Consider the following 21,267-nt stretch of genomic DNA (forward strand, 5'->3'; position numbering starts at 1 on the left):
TTTTTTTCTCTTAATTAATTGGCCTCTCAGAGTTGGTAAGACAACTCCCACCTGTTTATGCTCTCTGTATGTGTGTATATATACCTCCTCAATATATGTTCCATTCTATATGCATCCGAAGAAGTGGGCTGTAGTCCACGAAAGCTTATGCTCTAATAAATTTGTTAGTCTCTAAGGTGCCACAAGTACTCCTGTTCTTCTTTTTAATGAATATAATGTGACTGGGATAGTTTTATAAAGATTTGATAATAAGTGAATATAATGCAACTGGGATATGCTTCACGCAAAAGGTCTCTTGTAAGGTATCATTACAAAGCTTATAATCTACTGAGTGTGATCATCCTATTTGTAGAAATGTACCACTCTTGTATCTAAAACTAGAAATATGAAATATAACGCTGAGGGCCTATTGTAATTATGTAAAGTGTGGGCCATTAATGATAGTTTGGAATCTTGATGACTCCCATTAACCAGGACCATTGTCTGAAGATGGCTGTGTTTACCTGTTAGTCTTCTTGTATATGTGTTTGCTGGCAAGTGGGTAATGAAGTCTTGCAGTGACATGTGATCGTGTCACCTGAACTGGAATTCATCTTTAACCTGGTGCTTTTCCAGTGAGGGGGGGATGGAAACCCAGAGGGACAAAGGGTTCCCGCCTTATGCAAAAGATGTATAAAGGGGTGGAAGAGAACAGAGGGGGAGAGGAGCCATCATGAAGAATCCCCTAGCTACCACCTGAGCTGGAACAGGGGAAAGAATTGTGCCCAGGCCTGGAAGGTGTCCCATCTGAGAAAAACTTACTGAAGCATCTCTGAGGGTGAGATTATCTGTATTTAGTTTGATTAGACATAGATTTGTGCATTTTATTTTATTTTGCTTGGTGACTTACTTTGTTCTGTCTGTTACTACTTGGAACCACTTAAATCCTATTTTCTGTATTTAATAAAATAACTTTTTATTTAGTAATTTACTCAGAGTATGTATTAATACCTGGGGGAGCAAACAACTGTGCATATCTCTCTATCAGTGTTATAGAGGGCAAACAATTTATGAGTTTGCCCTGCATAAGCTTTATGCAGGGTAAAACGGATTTGTGTTTAGATCCCATTGGGAGTTGGGCATCTGAGTGCTAAAGACAAGCACACTTCTGTGAGCTGTTTTCAGGTAAACTTGCAGCTTTGGGACAAGTGATTCAGACCCTGGGTCTGTGGTGGAGCAGACGGGAGTGTCTGGCTCAGCAATACAGGGTGCTGGAGTCCTGAGCTGGCAGGGAAAACAGAAGCAGGGGTAGTCTTGGTATGTCAAGTGGCAGCTTCCAAGGGAGTTTCTGTGATCTAACCCGTCACAGCTGTCTTCAATGACTCGAGAGCATGAGCACCATTCTCAGGCAGACTGGTAAAAAGCAGAGAACAAACACCAAATTTGGTTGTGAGGTCTCTATGTAGATTTCACCAACCAAGTACCCAGTGTAAATGCTTCAGGCACAGTAACAGCATTAACATGGAATCACAGACAGGCCCCTTGGGTCATCCCATATATCTCACCACACAGGTGAGCTCACCTTTGTGACAGATAGTCCCTTACACCAGGGGTTCTCAACCTTTTTCTTTCTGTGGTCCCCCCAACATGCTATAAAAACTCCATGGCCCACATGGGCCACAATAACTGGTTTTCTGCATATAAAAGCCAGGGCTGGCATTAGGGGGTAGCAAACAGGGCAACTGCCTGGGGCCCTATGCCACAGGGGTCCACACAAAGCTACATTGCTTACGCTTTGGCTTCAGCCCCGGGTAATGGGATTCAGGGGCCCGGACTTCACCCCATGTGCTGGGACTTCAGTTTTCTGCCCTGGGCCTCAGCGAGGCTAAATCTGGCCTTGCTTGGCAGCCCCCCTGATAACTTCTCGTGGCCCCCCAGGGGGCTCCAGACTCCTGGTTGAGTACCACTGCCTTACACCACGAATCTCAGCAATGTTCAGGTTACTGCCAGTCCCAAAGGATCAGTCACTTCCTTAGGTGAATTGAATCTTAGATCTCACAACAAAGACAACACTTGTAGCCAGTCCTGTCATAACCTGCATTATGATTTATTTAAGAGGAAACGAGAGTTGTTTACAAAGTTAAAAGCAGGTAATCATATAGATGCAGACAAGTTAGTCTTAAATTTCAAAAGGTAATAAAAACTTCTATAATAAGCAAGCCCTGCATATTCTTTAGGACTAATCCCAGCTAAGTAGCTGGGGATCTCTTGCTTATGCCTATAAACTTTGCCCCCCACAGTCCAAGCAGCATACAGATAATCAGTTCGTTCTGTATGGGGTTTTTATGCCCTTCCTGCCATGTGCTCTGAGCTGCAAACTCAGCTAATGGGAAGTCAAGAGCACAACAACAGTCTTTTGTCTTCTTTAACATCCCATAATAGTCTATCTGGTGTTGATGAACCTCTCCTGTCAGGCAGGATGTAATGCATTCTGTTGCCAATCAGCACTTCCCCTGTCTGGCGATTTACATAGCCACAGAGGCTCACAATGCAACTGGTTAGATATTAACCCAGGCAGCAACTCAATAAAGCATTCAATAAAGTTTAAACACATTCTTATAATTCTAATACCTGTTTTAACAATACTAACACACATGGGTCAGACTGATTCCAGCTATGCATTTGTCCATGTTCAATTAAGACATGGGGGCTTTTTCAAGAGCTAACACCTCATCTGCCAGTGTCACAGGCAGGATGGGCAGGGATGGTGTGTCTAGCCTCTGTTTGCCAGAAGCTGGGAATGGGTGACAGGGGATGGAGCACTTGATGATTCCCTGTTCTGTTCATTCCCTCTGAAGCACCTGGCATTGGCCACTGAGCTAGATGGACCATTGGTCTGATGCAGTGGGCCGTGCTTATGTTCACAGTTTCTATGAGGAGTATCTACTCATTTGGACTCACTGGGGAGTCACAGAAAGAAACAAGGTGTGCTGAGGCAAGGAGACCCAGTCTCAGAGCCCTTAGGGTCATGCTTGCCAAAAGCTAAAACTAGGTCCAGCTCATGAAAGGGGACACTCCCAGGAAAGACTGTTTAAAGGCTGGAGCATCAAACAACTTAGTAAACCTGAGACTGTTGCCTTGGGGACAATGACAGGGAGAATCCCCCAAAGTGACTCCTTTGATTCTCCTCTTCTGTGGCCTTTGGTTTATAGAATCATAGAACTGGAAGGGACCTCGAGAGGTCATCTAGTCCAGTCCCCTGCACTCAAGGCAGGACTAAATATTCTCTAGACCAGTGGTCCCGAACCTTTTTCGTCTGGTGGGCGCCGGACAACGAGCCACCTCTTGATGACGCTGCTTCTCGGCGGCATTTCAGCGGATGCTTATCCACTGGCCAGTACGCGGGTGCACATAGATGCCCTGGTGGGTGCATTGGGGACCAGTTCTCTAGACCATCCCTTGAGAGGTGTTCGTCCAGCCTGCTCTTAAAAATACCCAATGATGGAGATTCCACAACCTCCCTAGGCAATTTATTTCAGTGGTTAACCACTCTGACAGTTAGGAAGTTTTTCTTAATGTCCGACCTAAACTGCCCTTGCTGCAATTTAAGCCCATTACTATCCTCAGAGGTTAAGAAGAACAATTTTTCTCCCTCCTCCTTCTAACAGCCTTTTATGTGCTTGATCACAGTTTTCATGTCCCCGCTCAGTCTTCTCTTCTCCAGACTAAACAAACAAATTTTCAATCTTCCCTCATAGGTCGTGTTTTCTAGACCTTTAATCATTTTTCTTGCTCTTCTCTGGACTTTCTACAATTTGTCCACCTCTTTCCTGAAATGTGGGGCCCATAACTGGACACACGGCTTCAGTTGAGGCCTAATCAGCACGGAGTAGAGTTGAATAATTACTTCTCGTGTATTGCTTACAATACTCCTGCTAATGCATCCCAAAATGATGCTTGCTTTTTCTGCAACAGTGTAACTCTGTTGACTCTCATTTAGCTTGTGATCCACTATGACCCCAAGATCCCTTTCCGCAGTACTCCTTTCTCGGCAGTCATTTCCCATTTTGTATGTGTGCAACTGATTGTTCCTTCCTAAATGAAGTACTTTGGATTTGTCCTTATTGAATTTCATCCTATATACTTCAGACCATTTCTCCAGTTTGTCCAGATCATTTAGAATGTTAATCCTATCCTCCAAAGCACTTGCAGCTCCTCCCAGCTTGATATCCTCCGCAAACTTGATAAGTGTAACAGAGAGAGACTGTTACTGGGAGGGTTTCACCATTTCTCAGAGGGTTACACCCTGGTGGGAGGGGGCTAGGCCTGTACTGGAATAAGGTCACTCTGTGCTTCACAGTGTGGCAGAACCTAGAATGTCCATTAGCAGGGAAAAATCCGGGGGGAATCAGTTTGTGGAATGGACAAAAGCCCCATCTGAATGCTCTCACATTGCCCTTCTCACACTGGCAGGCTACAGAATAACATCCACGTTTCACTCCAGATCATCCTATCCTCCCAAGGGGAAGGAAATGGCTACAATGGAGCTGGCTCAGGTAAGGGATTCTCAGGGAGCTGGTGGTGGGTTCTGCTTGGAGGGAGAGGAGCAGTAAAGGCATAGGAGGGTGGGAGCTGCTAGAGGTGGTGGGAGGCAGGAAATATCTCGGGTGGAGAAAGGGAGGGGACAGCATGTGACAAATCTGCTGAGACTTGTGTAATCTAGGGTGTAATGGTTGTCACCCCTGGAGTGCAGTCTGGGGGGCTTCTGGGAAGCGCTGTGCTCTCTAACCCTCAAGCAGGGCTGGCCCTTTTCACACTGTTTTGCTGGAGTTTCAGCTAGCCTCTCCAGGCCTTGTTATCACCCAACACGACAGCAGGTGGTGCCATACACTCAACTAAGCTACCTGAGTGCTTTACCTAAGCCACTCAAGGACAGATAGAAGACAACAGCCAATTTCCCAGCGATAAGCGATAGCAAATAGATCAAAGCAGATTACTTAGCAAATAACCAAAAACTCAAACTAAGCCTAACATACTAGATCAGACGTGAGCAAACTACGGTCCGCGGGCCACATTTGGCCCATGGGACACTCCTGCCCAGCCCCTGAGCTTCTGGCCCGGGAGGTTAGCACCTGGCCCCTTCCCTCCTGTTCCCCCTCCCCCGCAGCCTCAGCTCTCCCCACTGCCAGTGCAATTCTCTGGGTGGTGGAGCTGTGAGCTCCTGGGGCAGTGCTGCTGCAGAGCCCGGCCTGACCTTGTGCTCTATGCTGCATGGTGTGTGGCTGTATCACCGCCACCCACCGGTGCTCCAGACAACATGGTAAAGGGGCAGGGAGCGGGGGGGTTGGATAGAGGCAGAGGAGTTTGGGGTGTTGATCAGGGGCTGGGGGTGTGGATGGGGTCAGGGCGGTCAGAAGGTGGGGAACAGGGGGTGTTGAATGGGGGTAGAGGTCTAGGGGGCAGTCAGGAAGGTGGGAGGGGTTGGATGGGGCAGCGGGGGGAGTCGGGGTGGGGGTTCTGGGGGCAGTCAGGGGACAGGGAGCAGGGGGGGTGGATGGGGCAGGGGTCCAGGGGGACCATCAGGGAACAGGGGGTGTTGGATGGGCCAGGAGTCCTGGGGACAGGCCATCGGGGATGAGACGCGGGAGAGGCAGATAGCAGGTGGGGGCTGGGCCATACCCCCCTCCCCTAATCGGCCCTCCATACAATTTCCAAAACCTGATGCGGCACTCAGGCCAAAAAGTTTGCCCGCCCCTGTACTAGATGGATAGAATTTGAATTAGCAATTTCTCACCCTGACTGATTGAAGCAGTCCACCAAGTTTCCATACACAAACTGGAAATCCCTTTACCCTGGGACCAGCATATCCCCCAATTCAGTCTTTCTTCCTCAGGTGCTTCCAGGAGTTCTCTTGTCTGGGAAATGATGCCAAGAGATGACGTCACACCCGACCTTATGTAGCTTTTCCATATGATGGGAACCATTTGTTGCAAACTCAGTTCCCAGTTCAATTTGTGGAAAAATACAGGTAGCAAAATGGAGTTCAGTGTCATGTGGTCTGGTCACATGCCCTAGCATGCTCTGCTAAGTCATAGTAGCCATGACTCATAAGCTGCCTGAAACCTTCACAGGAGGGCTAAGCTCTTCCATGGTCCTTTGTCTTTGTTGATGAGCCATAGCATTGTCTGGCTTCTTCATTGTTGTACCTGAAAGGCTAGTTGTGGGTGTTACCCAGAGTAAGCACATTTGAAATATAGATACAGAGTCAATATCCATAACTTCAGATAAAAACATGATCCATGCACACAAATAGGATAATCATATTCAATAAATCATAACTTTTCCAATGACATCGCACATGACACATCTTGCACAAAATGCATCATAATTATGTCCTACTCAAACCACTATGCTGAATATGGGTTGTAGTGTCGGATAGGGCCTAATTTCAAGGCACAGGAGTTGGGAATGGAACTTCCCCTCTTTGTGGAACAGGAAATTGCCCTCCAGCCAGGGCTGGGAAAACTTCCCAGACTCCCAGTGCTGGAGCCTGAATCTACTGACACTTCATTAGTTACTACCACCCGCAATCTTTCTGGCAACTGTAAACTTTATCAGTGATTATTTTATATTCTCTTCTAGGTCATTGATAAGAATGTTAAATAGCACAGAGCCAAGAACCAATCCTTGCGGGAACTCGCTAGAAAGAAATCCACTCAACCATGCTTCCCCATTTACAATCACAGTTTTTAAGCTATTTAATGTATGCTGTGTGTATTTTGTATCTTTCTAGTCAAAATATTGTGCTGAACCTACTCATATGCCTTACAGAAGTCTAGGTATATTATATCAGTATTATTATCTGCAACCAAACTTTTGATCTCATCCAATAAGGATATCCAGTTAGTTTGATAGGATCTATTTTCTCTAAACCTTTGTTAGTGGGCACTAATTATATTACCCTCCTTTAATTCTTTATTAATGAAATAGTGTATCGGCTGCTCCATTCTCTTGCCCAGTATCAATTTCAGACTAACACTCTTGTAATTAGCTGCTTCATCTCTTTTATACTTTTTAAATATTGGCACAGCATTAGCTTTATTCCAGTCTTCTGGAATTTCCCCAGTGTTCCAAGTCATAATTAAATCAACGTTAACAGTCCACCACCCTCCTCCACCTGGTCTTTCAAAACTCTAGTTATCTGGACCCACTGATTTAAACATGTCTAACTTTAACAGCTGCTGTCCTCGTGAGCTATTGTTGGAATGGAAAGACTGTCAGCGTCAACATCTTATGATATGAGTTACATCATCTGTTTTTCTCCAAATCCAGAAGAGAAATATTTATTGAACACTTTTACCTCTTCTGCATTATTTTCGATAATTCTGCCATTTCCATCTAGTAATTTACCACTACCATTGTTAGGGATTAATGTTGTACTTAATATACTTTTAAAAACTTTCTTCTTATTTTCATTGATTGGTGGTTGATTTCTGATAGCTTCCTTACCAATTTTCTACAATGCTGACCTTCTAACTTCTTTACTATTGACTTCCCCTTTCTTCCATATATTTTATTTGGAGTGTGTTGGGATTCCAACCAGGGAGCCACCAGCAGGGTCCAGAGACAGCCCCATCTCTATATCAAGCTCTGGCTAGTAGGTATGTGATGACCCTGCCTCCGTCTGGAAGACACAAAGGTTCTCTCTTTCTACTCTCTGATGTCTCCTGGCTGCTCTAAGCAAGATGGGGTGTGTTATAACTATAAAGGGAAGGGTAATAGCTGTCCTGTGTACAGTACTATAAAATCCCTCCTGGCCAGAGACTCCAAAATCCTTTTCCCTGTAAAGGGTTAAGAAGCTCAGGTAACCTGGCTGGCATCTGACCTAAAGGACCAATAAGGGGACAAGATACTTTCAAATTTTGGGGGGGGGGAAAGGTTTTTGTTTGTGTTCTTTGTTTGGGAGTGTGTTCGCTCTCGGGACTGAGAGGGACCAGACATCAATCCAGGTTCTCCACATCTTTCTAAACAAGTCTCTCCTATTTCAAACTTGTAAGTAAATAGCCAGGCAAGGCGTGTTAGTTTTCCTTTGTTTTCTCAACTTGTAAATGTACCTTTTACTAGAGTGTTTATCTTTGTTTGCTGTACTTTGAACCTGAGACTAGAGGGGAGTCCTCTGAGCTCTTTAAGTTTGATTACCCTGTAAGGTTAATTTCCATACTAATTTTACAGAGATGACTTTTACTTTTTTCTTTAATTAAAAGCCTTCTTTTTAAGAACCTGATTGATTTTTCCTTGTTTTAAGATCCAAGGGGTTTGGGTCTTGATTCACCAGGAGTTGGTGGGAGGAAGGAGGGGGAATGGTTAATTTCTCCTTGTTTTAAAATCCAAGGGGTTTGGATCTGTATTCACCAGGGAATTAGTGAAGGTTTTTCAAGGCTTCGCAGGGAGGGAAAAATTGAAATGGTGGCAGCGGAACCAGAGCTAAGCTGGTAGTTAAGCTTAGAAGTTTTCATGCAGGCCCCTACATTTGTACCCTAAAGTTCAAAGTGGGCATCCAGCCTTGACAGGGTGGGACTCTGTTAACATGTGCCTCCCGGAGTTCCGTTTACCTGGTGCTGCTGTTCCATGAATAATGGAGTTGTGAGTGGAGCAGCAGGTACTGAGTTTTGGACTTTTGCTCTTTCAGGAGCCGGTGACCTTTGAGGAGGTGGCTGTGTATTTCACCAGGGAAGAGGGGGCTCTGCTGGACCCCACTCAGAGAGCCCTCTACAGGGATGTCATGAAGGAGAACTATGAGATGATGGTCTTGCTGGGTAAGGAGTCCTGTCCCCTTGATTATTAGAAGCTGTCTCTAAAGAACCTGAGTAGTAATAACTTTATACCTTTATTCATCATACAAGTTTTGACAAGTTTCCTTGCCCCCCTTTTTTAGCCTTATCTCCCACCCACTAGTATAATTTTTGGACAAGTGCCTTTTTGGTGCTGTCAGTTATTTTAAAATTGCATTGAATGTATCCTTATTGGCTACATTAATAACTACATTAATAACTGTAGCTTTCATGCCTTTTCCTCATTTTAAGAGGAAAATATGCTGCCCGTAGAATTCTAAATTGAGTAAATAGGTGTATGACTCATGCACAGCTTGTGTGACAGTCAGATGAGCTCTTCTTTTGATAGGAGAGCATAAAATGTTGTCATTCAGGACCCTATGGGTGAAGGGAGAACAGAGCCGTGGGAGGGGAGGAGATAATTCTGGGGTGCGAGGACATGGGGGAAATGTGTGCACGATTAGAGCTAAGAAGCAGCAGGGAGTAAGGAGGTTGTGAGAGACGAGGAAGGAACACAAGAAACCCCAAGGTACTGGGAGGTGGTGCTGGCTAAGAGTAATGGGAAGAAGGGGTGGGGAGTGTGGAGGAAGGACACCCAGAAAGTGGGCTGAGTGGGTTAATGGAAGGGAGAAGAGGTTTGGGGATCTAGAGCTGTGATGGATCCCAGACCTTTAACCCCAAATCCCTACCCAAGCCTTGTTGCTTTAAAGCCTACACTCCAGTTTTATTTCTGTTCAGTTTCACTTAATTATACATTTCCCCCCAAAATATTGTTATTTTAACTCTTGACCTCCCTCTCCCACTCATTACGTCCCTTCCCATATAACCTCCCCATCTCTATGTACAGCAACCCTGGCCACCGATCCTGAGTCCTTGCTACATTCCTCCTCCCATAGCAGGGCTGCTACCCAGGCACAAATGGGCACGTTGTTGATGATGTCACAGGGCTGGTCTACCCTGGGGGGGAGATCGATCTAAGATACAAAACTTCAGCTACGACAATATCATAGCTGAAGTCAATGTATCTTAGATCAACTTACCTCTTGTCCTCATGGTGTGGGATCGACTGCCGCAGCTCCCCCGTTGACTCCACTTCCGCCGCTTGCTCTGGTGGAGTTCCTGAGTCGACGGGGAGAGCATTCAGGGATCGATTTATCGCATCTAGATGAGATGCGATAAATCGATCCCAGCTAGATTGATTGCTACCCGCCGATCCGGCGGGTAGTGAAGACGTACCCACAGGGTGGTAGTGTAGCTTGTACAATTTTTATTCCTATAAGATTTCGTATTCCGAAGCCCTTCACAGCAGTCTGGCTTATCTCTATACGCCGATACAGTCTGTTCCCCTGTGTTCCTTTCCCACCTCTGACGCCACAAAGCTTTTACCTCGTGTCCCCCTTCCCAGCTCTGATGCCGCAGAGCCTTGTCTGTGTCCCTGTTCCCTTTTCCCGTTCCCCCCCTTAACAAACATTCAACATTGGTGAGGCCTCATCTGGAGTATTGTGTCCAGTTTTGGGCCCCACACTACAAGAAAGATGTGGAAAAATTGGAAAGCGTCCAGCAACAAAAATGACTAGGGAACTGGAACACATGACTTACGAGGAGAGGCTGAGGGAACTGGGATTATTTAGTCTGCAGAAGAGAAGAGTGAAGGGGGATTTGATAGCTGCTTTCAACTACCTGAAAGGGGGTTCCAAAGAGATGGATTTAGACCAGGGGTAGGCAACCTATGGCACACGTGCTGAAGGTGGCACGCGAGCTGATTTTTGGTGGCACTCATGCTGCCTGGGTCCTGGCCACTGCTCTGGGGGGTTCTGCATTTTAATTTAATTTTAAATGAAGCTTCTTAAGCATTTTAAAAACCGTATTTGCTTTACATACAACACTAGTTTAGTTATATATTATAGACTTATAGAAAGAGACTGTCATGGAAAAAGTCACCCACGCATTGATTTTAGTTCACAGACTCAAGCCTGAGGCCAGTTTACTGCAATACATACCAATGTGTTGGGGGTTGCAGTCAGAAACTACACCCACGATCACAGCTTGCAGGCTGCTTTTATTCTTACAAACCGCAAACATAGTACAAATTATACGTCAATAGGAAAATAAAAGAGTTGGGGTTTGTTCCCTTTTTTCGGTACCTTCCTCATTATTTTTCTGAGAATTGGGTGCATATTGGGTGGGGGGCTTCTCGAGAAGCCTGATGTGGTCAAAACTTGGCACCAGCTAGGGTACATTCTCGGAAGAGTGCATGGTACCATCTAGGGCGTTATGGTCAGTGTACCGGGGAGGGGTTGACAGGACGCCTAAAGAAGGTATCTAATTGGCTAGTTTTGCATTTAGCTGGAATTACAGGAGAAGTTAACATTTAGCTAGAACTAATTTCTTCACACAAGCAGTTATTATATTTCATCACAAGCGGTTATCATATTTCAACAGCCATGAACATATTTCATTAGTGCTGCTGCTGGGGCTTTTTATTCTTTCCCTCCTTGGCCTCACCCTCCTCTGGTCATGACCCTTGACCGAGTTTGGCAGGAGGCTGTGTCACTTAGCCCAGTTCAGGCTTGTGACCTGCAGGGTGGGCCTATATGACGAGTCTTCGCTGATGTTCTGATCGGTGCAAGGGAGGCCAGCCAGGCCTATTCCCCCACAGGACCTTCTAAAAACGTTAAAATGTTTTTCTGGCATGTGAAACCTTAAATCAGAGTGAATAAATGAAGACTCGGCACACCACTTCTGAAAAGTTGCCGACCCCTGATCTAGACTATTGTTAGTGGTAGCAGATGACAGATGAAGGAGTAATGGACTCAAGTTGCAGTGGGGGAGGTTTAGGTTGGATATTAGGAAACATTTTTTCACTAGGAGGGTGGTGAAGCACTGGAATGGGTTACCTAGAGAGATAGTGGAAGCTCCTTCCTTAGAGGTTTTTACGGTCAGGTTTGACCAAGCCATGGCTGGGATAATTTAGTTGGGGTTTGGTCCTGCTTTGAGCAGGGGGTTGGACTAGATGACCCCCTGAGGTTCCTTCCAACCCTGATATTCTATGATTCATAGAATCTATTATTCCAATATCTCTTCTCTCTCCTGTTTGACTCCATTTCTATAGTAATATTCTCAGCTATACCTTAACCAATCATTGTGCTGAAATTTAACCAATTTGAACATATTGTAACATAATTCTCTAACCAATTATATCCCGCTACCCTAATTAACTTACACTTAGCAAAATGAATTATACAACAGACAGACGCAATTAGAGAACCAGACTGATTAACAATGTAAAAGTGGTGGCCATGAAGATAAAACAATACAGAAATGAGGGTTTCACAACCACAACCATTGATAAGAGATTTCTTGCCAGATAGGATGCTATCAAACTAAGGGTATGTCTACACTACGAAATTAGTTCGAATTTATAGAAGCCGGTTTTATTGAAATCAGTTGTATACAGCCGATTGTGTGTGTCCACACATAAAATGCTGTAGGTGCTCTAGTCGGCGGACTGCGTCCACAGTACGAGGCTAGCGTCGACTTCCGGAGCATTGCACTATGGGTAGCTATCCCACAGCTATCCCACAGTTCCCGCAGTCTCCGCCGCCCCTTGGAATTCTGGGTTGAGATCCCAATGCCCGGATGATGCAAAACAGTGTCGTGGGCGGTTCTGGGTACATGTCGTCAGGCCCCTCCCCCCCCCTCACAGCAGCGGCAGACAATAGATACGCGCCTTTTTACCTGGGTTACCTGTGCAGACAACATACCACGGCAAGCATGGAGCCCGCTCAGCTCAGCTGAGCTCACCGTCACCATATGTCCTCTGGGTGCCGGCAGACGTGGGACTGCATTGCTACACAGCAGCAGCTGCTAACTGCCTTTTGGCGGTAGACGGTGCAGTAGACTGGTAGCCTTCATCGGTGATCTGGGTGCTGGCAGCCGTGGGGCTGCATTGCACCAGCCCCTTGCCTTTTGGCAGTAGATGGTGTATTACGACTGTTAACCGTCCTATTACAAGTTGGGTCATCGCACATTAGCAGAGTCTTCCCAGAGCAGCAGATCGTGCAATAGGCCTGAAGACCATCGTCATACACTAACTGCCAAGCGCCCAGTATTTGTTGCCAAGCACCCAGAAAGATGCCGAGGGCAATCAGTCACGCTGCACCGTCGTCTTAAGATGTAAAAAATAGATTTGCTCTGTATTCATTTGTTTCCCCCTCCCTCCGTCAAATCAACGGCCTGCTAAACCCAGGGTTTTCAGTTTAATCTTTGGGGGGACCATTCTGTGTGACAGTTGTTTGTGTTTCTCCCTGATGCACAGCCACCGTTCTTGATTTTAATTCCCTGTACCTGTACGCCATGTCGTCACTCGGCCCACCCTCCCTCCTTCCCCTAGTCTGTCAGATACTACTTTCGCGCCTTTTCTTTGAATTCTGGGTTGAGATCCCAATGCCCGGATGATGCAAAACAGTGTCGCGGGCGGTTCTGGGTACATGTCGTCAGGCCCCTCCCCCCCATCACAGCAACGGCAGACAATAGATTTGCGCCTTTTTACCTGGGTTACCTGTGCAGACAACATACCACGGCAAGCATGGAGCCCGCTCAGCTCAGCTGAGTTCACCGTCACCATATGTCCTCTGGGTGCCGGCAGACGTGGGACTGCATTGCTACACAGCAGCAGCTGCTAACTGCCTTTTGGTGGTAGACGGTGTAGCATGAGTGATAGCCGTGGGGCTGGCAGCCGTAGAGCTGCATTGCACCAGCCCCTTGCCCTTTGGTAGGCGATGGTATATTATGACTGGTACCCATCGTCGTCGTACTGGAGTGGCTGTCAATCATGGCCACCTGGGCAGACATGCTACTGTTTCGATGATGATGGCTACCAGTCGTAGTATACTATTTTCTGCCAATTGCCCAGTATTGTCTGCTAAGCACCCAGAAGAGGCCGAGGGCGATGCTGGGTGCTGGCGGACGTGGGGCTGGCAGACGTGGGGCTGCATTGCTACACAGCAGCAGCCCCTTGCCTTTTGGCAGACGATGGTATATTATGATTGGTAACTGTCATCATCATACTGGAGAGGCTATCACTCATGCTGCACCGTCGGCTGCCAGCTTAAGATGTAAAAAATAGATTTGTTCTGTATTCATTTGCTTCCCCTTCCTCTGTGAAATCAACGGCCTGCTAAGCCCAGGGTTTTCAGTTTAATCTTTGGGGGGACCATTCTGTGTGACAGTTGTTTGTGTTTCTCCCTGATGCACAGCCACCTTTCTTGATTTTAATTCCCTGTTCCTGTACCTGTACGCCATGTTGTCACTCGGCCCTCCCTCCCTCCCGCCCTCCCTCCTTCTCCTGGTCCATCAGATACTAGTTTCGCGCCTTTTTTCTGACCAGGCGCCATAGCTAGCACTGGGATCATGGAGCCCGCTCAGATCACCGCGGCAATTATGAGCACTATGAACACCACGCGCATTGTCCTGGAGTATATGCAGAGCCAGGACATGCCAAGGCGAAACCCGGACCACCGGAGGAGGCGATTGCAGCGCGGCGAAGAGAGTGATGAGGAAATTGACATGGACATAGACCTCTCACAAGGCACAGGCCCCAGCAATGTGGAAATCATGGTGTCACTGGGGCAGGTTCATGCCATGGAACGCCGATTCTGGGCCCGGGAAACAAGCACAGACTGGTGGGACCGCATCGTGCTGCAGGTATGGGACGATTCCCAGTGGCTGCGAAACTTTCGCATGCGTAAGGGCACTTTCATGGAACTTTGTGACTTGCTTTCCCCTGCCCTGAAACACCAGGATGCCAAGATGAGAGCAGCCCTCACAGTTGAGAAGCGAGTGGCGATAGCCCTGTGGAAGCTTGCAACACCAGACAATTACCGGTCAGTCGGGAATCAATTTGGAGTGGGCAAATCTACTGTGGGGGCTGCTGTGATCCAATTTGCTAGGGCAATGAAAGACCTGGTGATATCAAGGGTAGTGACTCTGGGCAACGTGCAGGCAATAGTGGATGGTTTTGCTGAAATGGGATTCCCAAACTGTGGCGGGGCCATAGACGTAACCCATATCCCTATCTTGTCACCGGAGCACCAAGCCACCGACTACGTAAACCGCAAGGGGTAATTTTCAATGCTGCTGCAAGCCCTGGTGGATCACAAGGGACGTTTCACCAACATCAACGTGGGATGGCCGGGAAAGGTACATGATGCTCGCGTCTTCAGGAACTCTGCTCTGTTTCGAAAGCTGGAGGAAGGGACTTTCTTCCCGGACCAGAAAGTAACCGTTGGGGATGTTGAAATGCCTATCGTGATCCTTGGGGACCCAGCCTACCCCTTAATGCCATGGCTCATGAAGCCGTACACAGGCAGCCTGGACAGGAGTCAGGACCTGTTCAACTACAGTCTGAGCAAGTGCCGAATGGTGGTGGAATGTGCATTTGGACATTTAAAAGCGCGCTGGCGCAGCTTACTGACTCGCTCAGACCTCAGCGAAAAGAATATCCCCATTGTTATTGCTGCTTGCTGTGCGCTCCACAATATCTGTGAGAGTAAGGGGGAGACCTTTATGGCGGGGTGAGAGGTTGAGGCAACTTGCCTGGCCGCTGATTACGCGCAGCCAGACACCAGGGTGGTTAGAGGAGCACAGCAGGGCGCGGTGCGCATCAGAGAAGCTTTGAAAACGAGTTTTGTGACTGGCCAGGCTACAGTGTGAAACTTCTGTTTGTTTCTCCTTGATGAACCCTCCAAACCCCCCCCCGACCCGGTTCACTCTACTTCCCTGTAAACCAACCACCCCACCCCACCCTCCCCTCCCGCTTGCAGAGGCAATAAAGTCATTGTTTTTTCACATTCATGCATTCTTTATTAGTTCCTCACAGAAGTAGGGGGATAATTGCCAAGGTAGCCCGGGATGGGTGGGGGAGGAGGGATGGAAAAGGACACACTGCATTTTAAAACTTTAACTCTTATTGAAGGCCAGCCTTCTGATGCTTGGGCGATCATCTGGGGTGGAGTGACTGGGTGGACGGAGGCCCCCCCACCGTGTTCTTGGGCGTCTTGGTAAGGAGGCTATGGAACTTGGGGAGGAGGTTCTGTTGGTTACACAGGGCTGTAGCGGCGGTCTCTGCTCCTGCTGCCTTTCCTGCAGCTCAACCATACGCTCGAGCATATCAGTTTGATGCTCCAGCAGACGGAGCATTGACTCTTGCCGTCTGTCTGCAAGCTGACGCCACCTATCGTCTTCAGCCCGCCACTTGCTCTTTTCATCCCGCCATTCAGCCCGCCACCTCTCCTCTCGTTCATATTGTGCTTTTCTCATCTCCGACATTGACTGCCTCCATGCATTCTGCTGTGCTCTATCAGCGTGGGAGGACATCTGCAGCTCCGTGAACATATCGTCCCTCGTCCTACGTTTTCTCTTTCTAATGTTCACTAACCTCTGCGAAGGAGAAACATTTGCAGCTGGTGGAGGAGAAGGGAGAGGTGGTTAAAAAAGACACATTTTAGAGAACAATGGGTACACTCTTTCATTACAAGGTCGCATATTTCGGCTTGCAGGCAGCCATGTTAGGCCACAGTGTTTTGGCTTTTTTAACCTTCTTAACATGCGGGAAAGGTTGCAAACAGCAGCGCATTTCCCATATCAAGGATGAATTGGGTTGTCCATTTAAAATGGGTTTTCAATGTAAAAGGAGGGGCTGCGGTTTCCCGGTTAACATGCGGCATAAACACAAGTAAACCACACCCCCCCACACACACACACGATTCTCTGGGATGATCACTTCACCCCTCCCCTCCACCGCGTGGTTAACAGCGGGGAACATTTCTGTTTAGAAGAGCAGGAACGGGCGCCTCTGAATGTCCCCTTAATAAAATCACCCCATTTCAACCAGGTGACTGTGAATGATATCACTCTCCTGAGGATAACAAAGAGAGATAAGGAATGGATATTGTCTGCATGCCAGCAAACACCGGGACCAGACGCTGCCATGCTTTGTTATGCAATGATTCCAGACTACGTGCTACTGGCCTGGCGTGGTAAAGTGTCCTACCATGGCGGACGGGATAAGGCAGCCCTCCCCAGAAACCTTTTGCAAACGCTTTGGGAGTACATAAAGGAGAGCTTTCTGGAGATGTCCCTGGAGGATTTCCGCTCCATCCCCATACATGTTAACAGACTTTTCCAGTAGATGTACTGGCCGCGATTGCCAGGGCAAATTAATCATTAAACACGCTTGCTTTTAAACCATGTGTAATGTTTACAAATATTTACAAAGGTACACTCACCAGAGGTCTCCTGTGTGCCCTGAGGGTCTTGGGTGAGTTCGGGGGTTACTGGTTCCAGGTCCAGGGTGACAAACATATCCTGGCTGTTGGGGAAACCGGTTTCTCCGCTTCCTTGCTGCTGTGAGCTACCTACAGTACCTCCATCCTCATCTTCCTCGTTCCCCGAACCGTCTTCCCTGTGTGTTTCTCCAGTGAGAGAGTCATAGCACACAGTTGGGGTAGTGGTGGCTGCACCCCCTAGGATCGCATACAGCTCCGTGTAGAAGCGGCAAGTTTGCAGCTCTGCCCCGGACCTTCCGTTTGCTTCTCTGGCTTTTTGGTAAGCTTGCCGTAGCTCCTTAATTTTCACGCGGCACTGCTGTGTGTCCCTGTTATGGCCTCGGTCCTTCATGGCCTTGGAGATCTTTTCTAATACTTTGCCATTTCTTTTACTGGTACGGAGTTCAGCTATCACTGCTTCATCTCCCCATATGGCGAGCAGATCCCGTACCTCCCGTTCGGGAGCTCTTTTGCGATCCTGGGACTCCATCACGGTTACCTGTGCTGATGAGCTCTGCGTGGTCACCTGTGCTCTCCACGCTGAGCAAACAGGAAATGAAATTCAAACATTCGCGGGTCTTTTCCTGTCTACCTGGTCAGTGCATCTGAGTTGAGAGTGCTGTCCAGAGCAGTCACAATGAAGCACTGTGGGATAGCTCCCGGAGGCCAATAACGTCGAATTCCGTCCACGCTACCCCAATTCCGACCCGCAAAGGCCGGTTTTATCGCTAATCCCCTCGTCGGAGGTGGTGTAAAAAAACCGGTTTAAAGGACCCTTTAAGTCGAAAGAAAGGGCTTCGTCGTGTGGACGTGTCCAGGCTTAATTCGATTTAACACTGCTAAAGTCGACCTAAACCCGTAGTGTAGACCAGGCCTAAGTTTTCTTTAACCATCTTAAGATTTGTTTCTTTATCTGGTGGTGATGGGCGCTATCCGGACAGGATCGTCTTCCTAACAGCCCAATAGCACCTTATTTCAGTGTGACTGGTTTGGGATGTGAGGACGTGACCGGTCGCTTCCCAGCTTATGGCTGCCCCTGCTGCTTAGCCAAAGGCCTTAGCCTAAGAACAAGGCGTCAGACTCTCCTAGTGAGAGAAGGTCCATACACAGGCAGACTGTGATTTTGATTCTTTGTTTTTATACCCCTGTAAGTAGCTAGGTGATAAAAATACACCTAAGTTCTTAAAGTATAGGCTTTACAGGCAGGTCTGAATATCTATATTCTAAGAGTGGGTTCCACCCCTTCCCCCATTCTGTCTCTGTCTTGTCTATTTAGATTGTAAATTCTTCAGGGCATGGGCCATCTACTATTCTCTGTTTGTACTTTGCCTAGCACAATGGGGACCCAGTGCTAGTTGGTCCTTAGGCATTAAGGTAATGAATATGTTTTATAATAATAATAACTCTCCTGCCATTTTGAGCCAAGGAAGATGGCTTTGGGATGTTACTGCTTAAAAAGGGGCTGGGATTAAAACCATGGAATATTCTTTGTGACAAGTATCCCACAAATTCCACTGATCTTCCTTGTTTTCTTTGCCTGGAGTAGGGTTTCCAATTTCCAAACCTGATGTCATCTCGCAGCTGGAACGAGGGGAAAAGCCAGGGGTCTCAGACCTCCAGGTCTCTGAGAGAGAAGTGCTCCAAAGAGCTGCCTGCACAGGTGAGGAAGTGATTAAACCAACTCAACAACTGTTTGGGAATGCAGGAAACATTTAGGATGCCCTACAAAGACACTGTGTTGTCTCCAAGTTAGGATTGTTCCCTGCAGATGTGGAATCATTATGGCAGATGTCACTCATGGCTTCCCTCCTATTCTGACTGACAACTGGTACCAGCTTCCTCCCCGATCTCGCTTTCCCCTGAGTGTTCTGGTGAGATGTGGACCAAAACTGATCCCTTCCTCTCTCCTCTGGGGAAGGATTTGCGGAAAAGCAGCTTATGATAGGTTTGATCTCTCCCACACATATTTTGGTTTGTTCATCCCTTTTTTCCATTCCTCTCTCTGAGATTTCTTTTTTTTCTGGCTCAGGGAGTGACCTATGTCTGGATTCTCTCTGTCTCCCATTTAGGTGATGGGATGGTGAATGAGAATGAGGAGGAGAAACCCCAGCAGGAAGATGCTGAGCAAGTAGAACCACATGGAATGTTATCAGGAAGATCCAAAGGGAATGTTTCAGGGAGTTGTGCACTCCCAGAAAAAGCAAAAGTCTGTGAGACTCAGCAAAGGCCAGAGGAAAACTTCAGTAGCCACTCAGCCCTTATTACACATGACAGAATCCACTTGCAAGAAATATGCTACAAATGGCAGGAGTGTGGGAAAAGCTTCCATCGGAGCTCAGACCTTGTCACACATTGGAGAACCCACACTGGAGAGAAACCCTACATGTGCTCTGAGTGCGGGAAAAGCTTTAGTCAGCGTTCAAACCTGATCAGACATCAGAGAACCCACACAGGAGAGACGCCCTACACATGCTCTGAGTGTGGGAAAACTTTCAGTTGGAGCTCACACTTTATCCGACATAAGAGAATCCACAGAGGAGAGAAGCCCTACATATGCTCTGAGTGCGGGAAAACCTTCAGTCGGAGCTCACGCCTTATCCGACATATGAAAATCCACACAGGAGAGACACCCTACATGTGCTCTGAGTGTGGGAAAAGTTTCAATCAGAGCTCAAGCCTTATTACACATCATAAAATCCACATGAGAGAGAACTGTAATAAATGCCTTTACTAGGGCTGGCCAAAGATTTTTGCACCATCTTCACCATGGTCTCTCAGCTCCACCAGATGAGTTGCCTGCTTCTGCCTTTTGCAGCTCACCTTCTTTGGGGTCAGTCCTGTGATCTTTTCTATCAACTCCTTTCCTCTTGAATCATAGGAGCGTGTGTCCCTCCAGCCAGGAATGTTCATCTGCTCCAGGTGGGAGAGAGAGGTTTGATTCCCAACAAGCTACACTGAGGCAAAAACTACTTGTGCCTTACAGCCACTGGGACTGTACATGGCATTGACTGCTTAAGTTGGTGATCTTGGTGTAAAAAGACCATTATAGTTGTAGTGCAGATGCAGCCCAGGTGCAGTGGTTGGCAATAACTTTCCCTTTGACCTGACCTAAACTCCATCACTTTTCCTTGTCTAAACAAACCTTGAGCATCACAGTTATACTGTTTCCCCCATTTCAAAGCAATTGTTAGTCATCAATTGTCCCCTTGGGGAACAAATTTTTTCATTCCCAGTTGCTCTGATGTTGCTTCAGTTTTTGCTGGAGAGCAGATATTTTTACTACTATTTTCCTCACTTAAAATACATTGAACTATAAGAAAGAGCAGAAACAGGGCAGGGATACGGAAAAATGTCATTTCAGCCTCTGTAACAGCAGGGGAAGATAGGGTAAGTCAGAGGGATTCCCTTATTCCCCATCACCATCCCAGTCCCCCTGTTCTTCAGTTGGTTTAGGTTAATATTTTTTTAAAGGGCTGGGAAGAGTATTCCCTAGTAAATGACTTGTAATTGGTAAGCAAAATACCCATGCATTGGGCTCCCAAAGCAGTTGTGGCCCAGGCCCTGCAGGAGGTCGCTCCTGAAGATATTTCCTTCCTAATCAGCTGCATGTTACCTATTATTTGGGAAATGCAATCCCTATCTAGGTAGGGATGGGAAAAATGGAAGTGACATTTCTGTTCAGCTCACTCCTGGGAGATGCTGCAAATGTGTAGGAAATGAAATCTGTGTTGAATGTGGTATAGCTGCAGAAAGATTCCTATTTTTAATAGATACCTGACATTTGGTGTCTTACAGGGATTCTAAGCAGCACCTGAATTTAGTCCCTAATTTAAATCTGTGCCACCAGATTAAAGAAATAAAAGGGCATAATTGGGAGAGTTATACCTCACTATCGCTACTGATATGTTGTGTGGTTGGGAAGAATTCTATGCCAGAGAAGTGTAAAATTTCTTCAAGTAAGGTCAAAGATTTGACAAGAACTCAGCTAGAAATTGCAGGAACTAGTGGTTGATTTTCACCCCAGAGGTGGAAGCTATGGTGACCTGTGGCCAAGGTAAACTATTTTTAGAACCCTGCTCCCTTGTTAAGTGGCATTGATCATGCTTCTAAAGGATGCTATGATTCAATTG

General features: G+C 47.0%; 1 protein-coding gene across 1 annotated transcript in view; it reads left to right on the plus strand.

The window, feature by feature from the left end:
* Positions 1 to 21,008, plus strand: part of LOC117870053 (zinc finger protein 436-like) — a 31,249-nt gene extending 10,241 nt beyond the window's left edge. Inside the window, exons 2-5 of the mRNA XM_034757262.1 lie at positions 4,453 to 4,535; positions 8,669 to 8,795; positions 18,684 to 18,797; positions 19,207 to 21,008. Coding sequence (XP_034613153.1) covers positions 4,512 to 4,535; positions 8,669 to 8,795; positions 18,684 to 18,797; positions 19,207 to 19,871 — 930 coding nt within the window. The 5' untranslated portion in view covers positions 4,453 to 4,511 and the 3' untranslated portion in view covers positions 19,872 to 21,008. The remainder of the gene's footprint in view (positions 1 to 4,452; positions 4,536 to 8,668; positions 8,796 to 18,683; positions 18,798 to 19,206) is intronic.
* Positions 21,009 to 21,267: the final 259 nt, after the last annotated feature.

The sequence above is a fragment of the Trachemys scripta genome, chromosome 25 (assembly GCF_013100865.1).
Source record: "Trachemys scripta elegans isolate TJP31775 chromosome 25, CAS_Tse_1.0, whole genome shotgun sequence".
Lineage (NCBI taxonomy): Eukaryota > Metazoa > Chordata > Testudines > Emydidae > Trachemys > Trachemys scripta.